Here is a 16,005-nt window from a genome sequence, read left to right on the forward strand (position 1 = left end):
ACTGGAGCAGGAGACATGAGTTGTGTTCAGTCTGCAAGCTCTTCCTCGTCTATTTATTAAACAGAATTTCACCATCTTTTTCTGTCCATGTACACGTCATCTTGTTGTCACATAAAAACACAACGTTAACTCAGGTTCAGATATTTTAACCCATCTGGTTATCTTGTTTGTTTAGGTACAAATTTACTAAATAATGACCGTATGTTGGTCCCTTTTACATACAGTGTAACTTACAACTAAATCCTCCTGCTCTGCAGCCTCAATAATATATCTGAGCAGTCGCACTAACACTGATTAACCTGCTTATTATTCACTTTGTAAACTCTCTTTATCTGTGAACACATGCAACAATACACAATGTCTGACAGTGACAACCAAACATGTTCCACCATCTCCTGTAAATATAAATATCAACACTTCACCGAGTTCTTTTGATTCCTCAGAGGCATCGGATGGAAGACAAAACACTGCTCAGTGGTACACTGAGACCATTTAACTCTTTATTTCTCTTTCACATTACTTCTAGAAGGGAGATGCGTCCTGCATGACACTAACAGTTTTATTACAGAAGCTCTCTCATTCTAGTCTAAACAACAGTGTCTCAGTAACTTTCCACTAGAGATGGTCCTCTCTTATCTACATTTTCCCAGGCATGCATGGGCGAGAGTCTGCAGCTTTCTACTCTCCAAGGACACATGGTCTAATGCCTTTATTTTTCAGGGCTGTGTCCACTTAATACTACTCTATATAACTTTATAACACTTATTAATAAAAGCATAGCATTATTGAGGCACTGCAAATTATTTAATCCCAACACTCCCAAAATAAATATATATCAGGCTGTATGTACAGCGTAGAAACAAAACGAATGAGAACTAGATCATGTAGAAATCCTGTTTCAACATGATGTATGTGATCATACATTTGTAGGTGACACACAGTACTTCCCAAAAATGTAAATTATGAAACTAATAAATGAAAACATAATGATAGAAATAATTCTGGAAATAAAAAATAACTTTTGGTGAAAATGGATTGTAGCAGTCATTTGGGACTGGCTGCTCTATGAAGACTTGATTACATCCATCCTTGATTGAAATTACTGCTTATTAAGAGCGAAACAATCTTGGAAAAGAAAACACTTAATTTCATTTATTTATTTTTTAATCTCTTTAAAAATGTTTCTGAAGAAACACTAAATAAATTCAAGATCTGTTAGACATCTACAACTCACTGCTGCTAGCGACCCACTGAGCAAATTGACCTCGGAGTGACTTTTATCTGCCATTTAACACCAGCTGAGGTCTTTTTTTTCGATGTCTACTGAAATCTAGTGTTTTAATGTTCAAGTTGTGGACCTAGTTTGGATATATAGATGTCCAGAATTGGTCATGTGCCGATGGACCCAATATAGACATAATATGGACGTCTATCCGATGTCCAATGTAGTGGGTAGGTGACTTAAGGCTCACCTGTCGAGTCATCTGATGGCTGAATCAAATCTTCTTCTCCTGTGTTTTGGGTATTGTCAAGGTCATAAAAAAAGCAAGAGCTAGTGTAACAAGTATAACACTAACTGTTAAACAAAAGTCCAATCCAGAGGATACATCCTCGTTCCCTTCACTTTTCCTGTGTCCTCCTGTCTGACCTGCAGGTGAGAAACAGGTGTGAGGTGTCAGCTGTCAGATAGGTGATGAGTGAAGAACAGAACAGAATCCATTTCCTCTTCTAACTGACTCACCTGGAGGAACAACTCTCAGGTAGACGGTGCTGATATGATCAAGAATGCTTTTCCTGCCATTTGTTCCTCTCTGGACGACGTAACACTGAAATGTTCCAGTGTCGTCACTCGTCACATCCTTCAGAACCAAAGACACGTCTCCGTCCTTCATCCGTCTGTCCTTCAGATCCACCCGGTTCACAAACGATGGAAGCTGGTTCAATGAAATAAACTGCTCACCCCGGTATGTAAGGACATGTCCTTCCTGCAGGTCAAGTCGGAACCACTCCACAGATCTGATGGGCACGCTGATGTTTGGAGTTTGACATGGCAGAGTGACGTTCTGTCCAGGCTCAGCTTTGATGATTTTCCCATCTGAAACAGGGGAAAACCTCTTTAGTTCACAGACAGAGAGCCCGCAGAGCTCAGCTGAACTAAAGTCTTTTTAATCTGAGATTTAAAGCATCTGACACACAGTGAGTTCCCGCAGTATGCAAATACATTCAATTAAAGCTGAGACAACATTTATAATAAAAAGTTAATACTGAGTATTCTTACAATTATCCACAAAAATGTTTACTTTAAGTTTTAATCTCAGATAAGTGTGTGTTAGCAGTGACAAGCATGGATACATCATTGCTTACTTCATGTGTAGATTTGCCAAAGTGTTGAAATATATATCTTATTCTAAATAAGACAGTTCTGAAGCCTCATTTCAGACTCACTGTTGCAGTAAGATCAGCAGGACCTGTTTTATTATTATTATTATTATTATGAACAAATAGGACATGTTGACAAACCAGATATATCGAGTACAAGGAGATAGAAGACTTACAACAGCAACACAGATAGGAAACAGTCATTACACATTCAACAGCTGTACACAGACTCCCCCAGTTATACGGATTCCCTTCATTTTTTTGAGAGACTGTCAGTCCAGAACATGGCTGTCACCAAAACACAGCACCCAGAGCCTAAGGAGAAAGCCTATTTAGTAACTGGCTATCAGCGTGGTAGATAACACAGTTGGGATCACTATTCTGAATACCTGGTATAAAATGAATTTTCTTCCTCTATAGTGTATGAGAGCAGAGTTTTTTAGTTAATATTGATTAATATTCTGTTTTATTTTTTTCAGTGTTGCAATTTGTAGACAGTCCCTTAAAACTTGGGCTCATGCATGTCTGAGATCAACTCCTTTGAATGAAAATGAGGTTGTAGATTTTTAATAACATGAAACGATGGTGTTATTGAAGGTGTTGATGCAGAAATTAAAAAATGGTGAATTCTCTTTTCAAATTAACCTTAAAAAGGGAAGCGATGCAACTCTAACGTTATTTCAACATGTGTTCTGACAGCAGTTCCAAAGCCTTCATTCATAAACCTTTATAACAGGATTAAATATGTTGTGATCAGTGCAGTCAGTGGCACAGATCACATACAGACTGATTACACTGACAGCTGCCTCAATCTCTACAGAGTCACAGAGTTAGAAGAAGTTCACAGTGTGACATTGATGAGTGTTTGAACTAGATCAAACACTAACTGCGAACTTCTGCAGATTAAAACACTCTAATGTCTGATTTATTGACAGTGTGAATGAAAACAGGTGCAGCAGGAAGCATCTGACAGAAAACTCATTCTCAGACCAATAAGCTGACTCAGTATAGGGCGCCGGTTGTAAAATTTAACACCAAAATTAACAGCAACATTTTTCCACATTTAGCTCAAAACCTTACAAAAACATGTTTTTCGAGTCATTTTTAACAACGTTTACTAAAATATTTGTAACTTTTTATATTTAAAACACAATTTTGAATGTTAAATCTAAACATTATATTTAAATCTAAATGTTACAGGAAACTAAATATTTAGCTGACATGCAAATTTATTGTGCGGGTCAATGGAAATACCAAAATAAAAGCTCTATGAAAACCTCTGGCGCTGAAGTGTGCCAGTAGTAGTCAGGTTGTGTCTGCTCTCCCCTGATGGTCACGTCTCACCGCTATGAGCTGCTTCACTTCTTGCCTACCAGCGTGTCCAGCGATTTAGCTGAAAACATCAGAAGAGCCGTTTTGTCGGCCATCCAAAGTTTCAGCAGTAGTGCACCCTCAGCAGCTGCAGCCTTCACCTCGTAATCGTCGCAGCACATGTCCAGCTAAATCGCTGGAGTTTAAATGAACCCATTTTCTCAACCATATCTAAGGGTTGACAAAATCAGAACTTTCACTGAATCTACTTTCTGCAGCAGGGGCTCAGATCTTTAAAAGCTCCTCAGTAGCATCCGATCATGTCATGTACTCATAGACAGCAAGAATCCAAACATGGCTCTTAGTGCTGCGTTGCTATTTGTGAATCTTACTGAATTTAAAGCAAGTTCAGTCTCACCTGTAGAGGCAAACAGGAGGCAGACAGACAGTAAAATCTGGCAGAGAGACGCAGATGTCCCAGCCGGCATTTCATCCACTTCTGCTCATTCAAAGCTAAATAAAACTATTATAAATTTCCAAATGATTAAGCTTTTTCCAGGAAGAACAGAATAACTGTGTTTTAAACCTGACTATGTTAAACACTGGCCAGTGTCATATCAGCTCTGTGTGCTGTTTTTCAGCAGCTCTCTCTGACTGTCTCATGAGGAAAGAGGAGTTTATGTTCATTATGAAATCCGGGACTATTTACAAAACAATAACAAAGATAATGACGTTCCTGCATAAAAATAACAGGGAGTGCCTTTTGGGAGAGCAGACTGACTTGTTCTCTTTTGTTATTAGTTATTTTAGGTGTGTGTTTTAACATGTGCCCTGATTGTTGTCCTTTCAAAGAGATGTATTCATTGTCTCCACCCCTTAAGCATTGCATGGGTGTTATCCTTTCAGTCAGTAAACACTATTGGTCAATTACTTTTGATTCAATTCTGATCAAACTTTGTAGGGCTGTAGAGTGGATTCATATTAACAGATTCCACTCTACAGCCAAGTGCAGAAAGGAGATGCTCTGTCCCCACTGCTGAGGAGTGATCATTACCAAGAGTGGCTACAGATACTGTCCGCAAAATGGATCAAACGTCAGCCACCATGTCTATATGGATGACGTCAAGCTATATGCCAGGGGTGAATGAAACTGTTGATGGAACAACAGAGATCCATGAGTACATGGACCCCACAGCCAACACAGAGATGAGTTAATATAGGCAATTCTGGTCCACCATGTTACTGACGTTCCCTAATCATGAACACTGTAATAAAGTATTATTTTTTATTTTATTTTGAATAACATGAATATGTTTATTTATATAGCAGCACCTCACGACAACAGTCACCTCAAGACACGTTTTATTGTAAGGTAACAGGTCACAGATTCTGTTCATGCTCACTGCAAAGATTAACAAAAACATCTCATTGATGACGCATCAAACACGTTAAAACCGTCACCAAAATATTATAGATTCTTTGGACTGATTCCAGATCAGATTAAAGCTGCAGTCACTGGTTTAACAGGACAGAGTGTTTTTCCCCTCATTCTTTCCATGACGAAGCAAAATCTCTCACATATACATACACACACACAGCAGCTGCAGGTATGGCCACTCCACCTGGCTTTGCTGGCTGTACTTTATTATCATTATTATTATTATTAACAAGCATCTTAAAACCATAATGAAAACTTCTTTGAACTACTGATCAGAGCACAGTGCGTATGGAGAAGGACTATCAAAATAAGACAGAAAACATGACTAACACAGAAACAGAGACCCAGGGCGTGTTGTAAAAGTACCTATTCCTAACCTAATACATTTTTGTGCAGCCAGTTCACTTCAATAAAAGCAGCAGCGGGAATTACTGGTGCAAAAATCCTGAGGTGTGGCTGTGAAAGAGAGCGCTGCAGGCCTGACAACCAAGTGTTTCTCTCTACAGCCAGCCATTGTTACTGAGCCACATACATCAATTGCACAACACTTCTTGGCTTTAATAGCACGCTGCAAGCATCAGGCATTAATCTAACACAGATTTATTTTTTTAACAGATATCTCAGCGTGAGGATGGAGTGAAGAGTTCCAGGACAGTGGCAAAGTTTTAGGACTGCAATAACAACTTTGATCCATCCACACAAAGTGCCCATTATGTCCTTCCTGTCCATGAGAATTCTTGACTCACATCATTAAGGGCTGGTCCCATGGGTGTGTGTGGTGACCTTCATGTCTGTTATTCAATACCTGTTCAAATGAATGTGGTATGTGGGTCTGTGTATTTGTTTACATTCCTCACAAATTCTCTGGCAGAGGAATTTTTTTTACACCTTTAATACATGAGGGGACTTCTACGGAAAAAAACATGTAATATCGAAACCAAAACAAGTTAAATAGATTTATTGCCTCAAGCAGTTCAAAGAATAATTCATGTACATGGATCTCCCTCTGGTTAGAAAGTCCCAGTCAGCAGCAGTCTGCTGGACCAGAGCTATACTAATTTTATTATTTTAACATGGGCCAGGTTCAGTTAGCAGTGTTTTAACCTTTAGTTAACAAGAATGTGATTTTTCTGAAATTCAGTTTCTTTTTTGTGAATGTCCTGGGCTCAGAAACACACTCCTCTTTTTCTAACTGCAGTGATCAATAATGGGTTGGTCCCATGGGTGTGTGGGGGGATGTTAATGCCTGTTATTCAATACCTGTTCAAGTGCATGTGGTAAGTGGGTCTCTGTATGTGTTTTCTTTCCTCAGGAATTCTGCCTGAATCACTGGATGAGGAATTTTTCCTTTAATCTGTCAGTCTGCCCCAGAGCAGCTGTGGCTACAACTGTAGCTTGCCTCCACCAGTGTGTGAATGTGTGTGTGAATGGGTGGATGACTGGGTATGTAAAGCGCTTTGGGGTCCTTAGGCGGGGCTAGTAAAAGCGCTATACAAATACAGGCCATTTACCAATACATGAGGGGACTTCCACAGAAAATCATGTAATATAGAAACCAAAACTAAATGGTTCTCTTTCAGAAGAGATGGAAGAAACTATTATTTTGGCAAACTGTTATTTTTGTGCAAAGTTAACTTAGCCTTGCCCTATATTAAGATAATAAAATTAGTTTATGGGAATATAAACTTTAATTCCATCTAAATTTTGATTATAATCAATGCACTCAGCTTGAATCAGTTATGTACAACTTACATACAAATTTCGCACTCGGTAAGCCGCAGCACACCAACGTACCCTAAGTTAGCGATCCAAGATGGCGGCACTGAAAGTAACAACTGTGAACTTTTAACTTGTACTGCCATTGTTGTGTATTTGTGACTGACTAAATAAGTCATACACAGCGCAGGCTCTATCCATTAATGTGTTTTTAAGTGCAAATGCCCCTGCCTTGCTAAGTACCAAAACAAATCCTGTTTTTTTTTTTTTTTTTCTGAAACACCAGTGGCGTCACTCCCGATTTCTGACATCAAAGTTCAGAGGCATGTGGAAAGTGGCATTATTCAGCATTAATTAGTAAGTACCTGTGCACTGATGCACTGATACAATCTGTGGATGCAGCTTAATAACTAAGTTAGCTAACATTAGCACTCCATTAGCACGGTGGCCCCAAAAGGTCAAACTGCAATGGATGATTACATTTGAAAGTTCATTTGACTTCAACAAAGTGTTTTTGAATTTTTTCCCTTATTTTCTTTGGATTTTTTCTTGTTTATGTTTTTTCTAAGTTGACTTTCCTTCAGTAGTTTTTTTTGCATTGTTTCTGGGGTTTTTTACCCTCAAGTTATTATTTTTTTCATTTTTATTTCATTATTAAAATATTTTTCTTGTTTTTTTCAGATTTTGTCTATTTTTTTTATTTTGTACCCTAATCTACGGAAGCGTAGAGCTGCCACCCAGGCAAAGAAAATATAAGTATATCACGTTATATACTTCTATTTTTCTTTTGCCTGGGTGGCAGCTCTACGCTTCCGTACTAATCTGTTCTTGTTTTTTTTTGTCATTATTTATTTATTTATTTATTTATTTTTCAATGGAAATGCCATTTTTTCTGTGATTCAGTATGAAGGAAAAATTGAAGATCCCTCCACTAAATATATTGTAACTCTGTGAGCATTTAGGAGATTCAAATTAAACGCACTTCTTCCAGTTTGAATGCTGAACTAAGCTTTGTGTCTAGAATCAATGTTAATTTTATCATTATTTATGTATTTTGTTATTGTATTGAGGTTAACACTTTGCATTATTAGGGGTGTGGCCTCTTTGACTGACAGTTAGATGCTACACAGGCAATTGTAACTTTTAGCTTAGTGCTAGGCTTCACTTCAGCTAATTGTAGTCCCTGAACTGGACCTGTGAACTGTGTCTGCACTGTTGGAGTTTTTTTCGTGTATCTTTTCGTGTAATTATCTGACTGTATGGCTAATCAGGAGCTTTTTAACATTCTTCTGGCTCCAAAGAAGCAGCATATACTTAAACTTCTTATGCTTAGATGCAGTATACAGAAATTCAAGGAAAAAAAAAAAAATACAGAAATTAGGAAATAAAATCACAGCTAAATAAATGTAAAACTTTAATAATGATTAATAAAAAAACACCACACAAAATAACACATTTCAACAACCTTTAACAGCTTTTCTAATAGTAAAGGAAATAAATTAACATGTACCAGCATAGCAGCTCTTGAGATGTTTAAACTGAAGTAATAGAGAGACTGAAGACTCTCCTTCTGTATAGTTGACATGTAGCTATATTCAGCGTATTTCAACCTTTTGATTTATAAAAAAATATATATATATATATAAAATAATATAACACCTGTAAACTGCACCAGAAGTCATGCAGTTGTTGCAATGTATGCAATGGATCCTGCACACTATCAGGAAGATTAGTGATTGTTTATAATCCACAGAGCTTCGTCTACACTCAGATCATAATATGCACACAAACGGGGCTCTGTTTGTGCTGTCAGTTTGTGTAGTTCCAACCTCACAGAACAAGTTTGATCTTACAAATAGCTGCTCAATCAGAAGATAAAACTAATCCACTCATTCTAATATTGTAGCATAGATCAGTGTTTCCCAACCTTTTGGAGCCACGTCCCATATTTCACATTAGAAAAATCACACGGCACACCACCTAAACAAAAATGTCAGAAGAAGCATATTAATAATTTTTCCCCACGCACCAGTCATAGCGGAATTGGTTATGTTTTTCCACAGTATACCTTTTCTGCTTTCTTCCGACCACTACTCATGCTAGGGCCTTCATCTGGGTCGGAATTTTCTCCAGGACTCAGGTCAGATTGACTACTTTTTCTTTTCAAATATTTATCTATTGCCATTACCCACTGCATAGTCTCACTTGCAGCGTGACTATTATGTAGTTTCTTCTTCGTCTTCTGTTTTACTGGCAGTTGGCAACCCCTTTAATTAGAGCAGGTAGTTGCACTGCCCTCTAGTGGTACAGAATGTAATTGTTCTGCCCGTTACTCACTCCGGTCACTAAGAGTACTAATCAGGTGGAAGCACATAATCTTCCACGCCACACCTGATCATTTCTCATGGCACACCTATGTGCCGCGCCACACTGGTTGGGAAACACTGATATAGATATGTTGAATGAATACATTTACATAATGCAGTTTATCTTCCTGTGCAGAAATCTCATGAAAATACTTAAAATGAATAAACACTGTAGTTCCACATACAGCACACAGCGATGAACAAACAAATATATGCATAATAAATCCAGACTAATAAATCTATAGTTTACATTTTGTTGCTACACTTGAAATGTTTTGTAAATGTGTATATGTAACATGGAGTATGCATAAATTTACATAATGATCAGCTGTTGTTTTATATATGACTCATAAAATGGAGACGGTGGTGGATTACACGCATGAAGCTCATGCATGAGTTCAGTAGGAGAGAGATCTGTATTTATTTATCTGCCTGCATCACTTCCACATTCATAAACTCATTTCATCAGTCTGATCCCATCATTTTCTTGCTCGCCTTCTGTAAGTCAGTCGGCCTCATCTCAGTGCTCTTCTGTCGTTCTGCCTTTCACAGTCTCATTCATGTGACCCACCTTCTCGCTATTTCCACCTCACCCCGGTCACTCAAAGTCCCATCTAAACCTCCATTTTCATCATCATCGTCATCACCAGCATCTAGACTCCTTTTAGGTCCTGTCCTAATTCCTGTATTTGCTGGGATATTCTGATATAGCTAATCAGAGTCTAACTGCCAAATAGCTTATCCAAATTGGGAATCAGCATATCATGTTCAGTTGTTCCACATTATCCCTATTTAACCTATTTAAATGTTGTTTGGTAGGCAGTGAAGAAAATATTTGAATATAATCATAATCATCATCGCTCAGTTATACTGGTTCAAAGTAGCTGCTTCAGATTTATTTGTTGATATTTGATATCTGTTCAGTCTGATTCAGCTCCAGCTGATAGAAACTACTCTGATACTGATAATCCACATTTAACCATCATTAACTTGGTTTTAAAATAGTTATTTTAAGTTACACTCTCTATTTTTTACTGGTCTTAAGCTGGGATCATTTTTAGCTCATCGGGCCCAAGGACCATTTTCACAAGAATCTCTGCACGTCCACAAGTGTTGGTCAGATATTGGTAAAATATGATTAATTGTGAATCTCTTTGACTACAGCATAAGAAATACTGTAACCTGTGAGTTGTGATGATGAGGATGATCAGATACCAAATCACTGACATGCCAGTTTAACTTTTATGTGCAACATATCTATTAGTTTCCATCTGATCTGAAGGTTGGAATGAATCCTAACCCAACGGCTTTGTGCTTTTTGTAGATAAAAAAAACAACAGCACCACCAAGTAGACCAAAGACAGACAGACCAACTATCAGTCCAACAGATCCATCCTCTGTGTGTCCTCCTGTCTGACCTGCAGGTGAGAAACAGGTGTGAGGTGTCAGCTGTCAGGTAGGTGATGAGTGAAGAACAGAACAGAATCCATTTCCTCTTCAAACTGCTGTCAGACATTATCTACTGCACTCTGATCACATCACTCAGACCAGCTGCTTTCTACAAAGTCTCATCAACAACATCTTTAGAAACAAACATCAACAACCAGGAAGCAGCTTCACCTCTGATCACACACACACTCAACTCTACTCACTCACCTGGAGGATCAACAACACTCAGGTAGATGATGCTGATGGGGTCAGTGTCCAGATTCGCTCGCTTCCTTCGAATCATTCCTCTCCTGAAGACACGACACTCGTATCTTCCACTGTCGTTTCTCGTCACATCCTTCAGAATCAAAGACACATTTCCATCCTTCATGTGTTTGTCCTGCAGATCCACCCGACCCACAAACGATGAATGCTGGTGTTCTGGATCAAATTTCTTGTCCCGGTAGAAAAGGACATATTCATTTCCCAGGTCAGCTCTGCTCCACTCTACAACAATAATCGGTTTGTTGTTGTTTGGCACTCGACATGGCAGAGTGGCGTTCTGTCCAGACTCAGCTGTGATTTTTTTCTGGTCTGAATGAGGAAACAACACAAAGTGGAGAGATTAAAGGTCAAAGTACAACTGTTTATTTCTACAGCAGCCAGAGATCTCAACAAGCTCTGTTAAGCTTGCCCTGTACTACGGAGCGAGTCCAACATTACCAGGTTATCTTCCTGTGATGGTAAATGGCCTGCATTTGTATAGCGCTTTACTTAGTCCCTAAGGACAGTCATTCACCCATTCACACACAAATTCACACACACATTCTCACACTGGTGATGGCAAGCTACATTGTAGCCACAGCTGCCCTGGGGCGCACTGACAGAGGCGATTAATCTACCCTGGATTCATCTACACTGCCGATCAGGATACGTAGTTACACAAAACTGGTTTAATTTTAGTAGGAATTCGTCTGTGCATTAAATGTTTTAGTCAGTAAGACTGGAAAAAAGCTGCAATATTAAAGTTTGGCCTATTTAAAGGAAGGTGAAATACTGAAAGTTTATTTACTTTAATAGACACTCAGGATCAAATAGCTCTACAGAGTATGTCATACCCACAGCCATGCATGCTGCACTGTCACACCTACAGCAGCAGTGGAGCTATGTGCGAATGTTCTTTGTTGACTGTCCAGCAAAGCCACTGTCCTCAGAGAATAAGGAGCTAGTTTTGAAACGCCTTGAGGAAAAGAAGATGAGGAAAATAAGTGGAACGGACTTGACACAGAGACAAACACGGAGGTAGCACTGAAGCAACAGAAGGGAACTAACCAAATACAACATAACCACGATACTGAAACCTAACTTGAACATAACCTAAGAATTAAGGGTAGAAGGCAGACTGATGGAGGATAGAATAAATGACATTAAGGAAAAATAGAAACATAACTGATATTAAAAAATGACCAAAACTTAGACAAAAGGTCCACAAAACAAAAAGAATCACAAACCACACCCAAAAATTACAACGAAAGCAGCCCAAGTCTCTGCATGCTGCCTTTTCTGTGGCTACAGCTGTTTGTACACACAGAACACAAGCATGCAGATATTACCGACTCCTGAAACTACAACACAGTGCACTGACACACACATTACACTTGTCCGTCTCTCTGACATCTGGATTACAGCGACAGATGTTGAGTCCACCCAGCCTCGCGTCGCCTTCACACACGCAGAAATAACGAATCAATATGAAACAAAAAACACAGTTATTACTCTTAAACCAAGCTGGAACTTCTTTTTCTCCAAACCAAATGCAGACATCGTTGGATTTTTTTTTCACCTGCAGAGACGAACACGAAGCCCAAAAATAAAATCCACCAGTACAAAGCAGTTCCTGCAGCCATTTCCGTGTTATTTCGCTTTGCCAAGTCAGGTCAGTCCAAATGACGATGTGATAAACCAGACTGAACTTGAATTGAATTCAAGTCTGCAATTAAATTCAACGCTTAGGAAAGCTAAACCTTGCAGCCGTGACAACAGAGATCAGCCGGTTCCTCAAACTGCAGTGCTTGGTCACGTAACGTCACGTAACGTCACGTGATGTGACGTAATGTGACGTTTGTTACGTTTGTTACGTTTGTTACGTTCGTTACGTTTGTTACGTTGGGCGGAGCAGAAAAAAAAAAGTAGGATTTGGAAAAAAAGAAGAAGTTAAAAAATAATCACAAAATATGAAAAAAATAAAGTCAGCCCAAGTGTAGCGATGTAAACAGTCTTATTCGTCAGTCACTGAGTGGGGAAACATTTTTTGTTACAGACAGCGCGTCTGGCGTAGGCTTTAATGAGAGTGTTGGCACGAAAGTTTGCTCGATGACTTAGTGAGCAAGAGAGACTACTTCATCTTCTTTGTTTGAATTAATATAAAAATAACACTCTACTAAATGTAGTAAATATGTAATCAGCTCTTTCTTTCTTTCTTTCTTTCTTTCTTTGTAAGAGCTAAATCCCTAATGCAGACAAACACAAAGTTGCTGACAAATAGCCACGTTGAGCAGTTACACAGTTCCAGAAGACATTTCCATGTTAACTAGTTCTGCTGAGAACTAGTTAACACTTAGATTACTATAAATGTCTGAGGATACTGGTGTTCAGTGAATATCACAACCTGAGTTCAAAACCTAATCAAATTTGACTAAATCAAAGTTTTAAAATACGATTAAAGTCACTGATTTTGAGAATAGTGTTTGCAGCTGCTGTACCCATTTCCCTTTAGCAGATATTACATGAGGATGACTTGAAGCAGAAATGCTTTAAATGGTTTCAAGTGTAAAAAAAAAAGAATACAAAAAATCTAAAATTATTTGTTGTATGTGCGCTATTTGTATGTTTTCAAGAGTTGTTGCAATAGTACTTACAGCTCCTTCCCGCGACCCTCCATTTGTAGGCTGTAACACTGAACTTGTAAGCTTCGTTTCAACAAAGAGAATGAACAAGCTTCCCAAAGGAAAGCGCTCTATAACTCAGATTACCCTACGGGCATCCCAACAGAAAATTAAATATGTGTTTGATTAATACCAGAAATTCAATCCAGTTCCCAGAAACTCACACAGTCACACATTCCAAGACTGCCCATCTGTTTGGATCATAACCGAACTCTAACCTAATAAGGCTCCATGGATTTATTAGGAGAATGTATACCAATAACTGATGTAATCAGAAAATAGGTCACCAGAACTTTCTCTTAAAAATAACTAAGTAACTGTAATAGGACACAATGCATTTTATATTATCAATACTTAATTAGACCCTAAATACATACATACATACATTTAGGCCAAAAAGAGAAAGCCTACAATTACAAATTAATTAGTAAGTCACAAAGTCATAAAACTGTTGTTTTCTTAGACTCTTCAGAGCAGATGAGACTGAGGACTGTTCACTGCGTGGAGATCACTTTTAACTTAAAGGTTGCAGATAGAAATTTAGATGGTAACAGTTGGCTGACTTTTGGGTTTATTTTAAAACCCAAGAGATAGAAAAAAGTCTTTTAAGAGATAAATACTTGTGAAGAAATGTTTTTCTCTAAAACAACATACAAACCTGAGGCTGTTTCTATCACACTGACTTCAGCAAATTAAATCCAATCTGTTGGCCCGCTGTGTGAGCATATTTATGACTTTCAGCTGTCTGGGTTTTCAGAATCTGGGAATGATTCCCAATCAAAAGCACAAATTTTCCATACTGTGATTTATCATCTCTGAATAATCTAAGAGTGATTCTGATCAGAAAATTTAGATGTGTCTGAGGCGGGCTGTGGTTTGTGGCTTTGCAGCAGGGTGAGAGGTGGGAGCGCTGTGCCTTGAGATGTAGGATTCTCAATTTTTGCTTTTGTTATTTGCTGTTTATAGATTCTCTTAGTTTAGTCTAGCCTTCCCAGTGTCCTCATGTGTCTTGTCAAGTCTCCATCACTGTGAACTAATTCTCTGTTCAGTTATGTCCTGTTTTATTTTGATAGTCCTCTGCCTCTTGTGCCTTGCTTTTAGCTTTACATCCCCTTGTCTCGTTTTCAGCTTTCATTGAGATGTGTCTAGTTTCCCCAAGTGTCTCCATTTCGCTCTGATTACCTTTGTTTGTATATTTAGCCTCAGCTTTCCCTCTTTTGTTTTTGTTTGTTCTTAGATATTTGCATTCTACATCAGGCCGTTTTTTTGTTTTTTTGGACTCTTTTGAAGGTAGGCTTTCATGATTGACAGTTCAGAATAATCCTTCTTTATATAATACTGGCACTTGGTGGAGTCCCTCAATTCATCCCCCATTGGAAACAGGCTGCTTTAGCTCCTCCCCTTTAAGAGGACCCTTCAATTTAATGTACAGAGGATGCAATCTAAAAAAATGTGATTCATTCATAAAGTTACACACATTCAGACACACAAAAACAGATGCAATTGCACATACAGAACCTTACATCATGCATGTTATCGCACATAACCGATGCATGTGCACAGACGCTTCTATAACCATTTTATATGACTTTTCACTTTAGATTTAAGCTTTTAGTGAAGGAAGGGATCTTAAATTTGTCAAATTATACTTCATGTAGAGCTTCAGTTCTTTTCCAGTGTGTGTGTGTGTGTTTGTCTGTGTCTTTGTTCACTATTGACATTTGAACATGCATTAATATTGAAGGTGTTTTCATATTCATGTCAGTAGAAACTGACTTTTATAGAAGGATCAATGGATCTGTTTGTGTCCCTGTCACCCAGAGATACATTCCTTATGACAGCAGCTGCTATCAGATATGGGTTTAAAGGCAGGCCAGGTCTTTTGTTCCCGAGACTTGATTAAGGCCTTCTATTAATGCCCTCCCTGCTTGCATGGCTTTATGTGCTGGATTGTCTGACTTCTTTCTGCTGGTGATGGTTTTTGTTCTGGCTCCTCTTCTTTCTCAGGTCTCTGCTCAATGAGGTATTCACTGAAAACACTATCAGTTTTGGCCATCTTCTTTATGTGCTCTTGTAGCGTACAGTCTCAGGGGCCTGGGTACTCCTTTAGCCACCAGCTACACCAGCAGGGTGTCTGATCACCGGCAGGGCGGATCATTCAGCTGACTCTTCAGGACTTACTATTGGCAGGTATTTGGTGGTTGTGGTTTTCCTAGCAGTCTCTTTGTGACTCAAGTACACATATCTGTCCTCAGTGTTTACAGTATTGATTTCCCTCTCTTTGTTAACATCTGCCTACAGCACACTTGGATTAAAAGGAATTGTGGCTTTTGTGAGTCCGCCTTTATATTCTGCAAAGGCATACAGCGGTCCCTCGCTATAACGCGGTTCACCTTTTGCGGTCTTGCTGTTTTGCAGATTC

General features: G+C 38.6%; 1 protein-coding gene across 1 annotated transcript; it reads right to left on the reverse strand.

Annotated features, from left to right (window-relative positions):
* Positions 1-143: 143 nt before the first annotated feature.
* On the reverse strand, positions 144-13,562 carry LOC100703224 (uncharacterized). The gene is made up of 5 exons (XM_025903609.1): positions 13,557-13,562; positions 10,867-11,232; positions 10,581-10,628; positions 1,742-2,095; positions 144-1,648 (listed from the first exon to the last, which is right to left on the reverse strand). The coding sequence occupies exons 2-5, from the start codon at positions 11,027-11,029 to the stop codon at positions 1,497-1,499; spliced, it is 717 nt and encodes a 238-aa protein (XP_025759394.1). The 5' UTR covers positions 11,030-11,232; positions 13,557-13,562; the 3' UTR covers positions 144-1,496.
* Between the last annotated feature and the right edge of the window lie 2,443 nt (positions 13,563-16,005).

The sequence above is a fragment of the Oreochromis niloticus genome, linkage group LG3, assembly GCF_001858045.2.
Source record: "Oreochromis niloticus isolate F11D_XX linkage group LG3, O_niloticus_UMD_NMBU, whole genome shotgun sequence".
Taxonomy (NCBI): Eukaryota; Metazoa; Chordata; class Actinopteri; order Cichliformes; family Cichlidae; genus Oreochromis; species Oreochromis niloticus.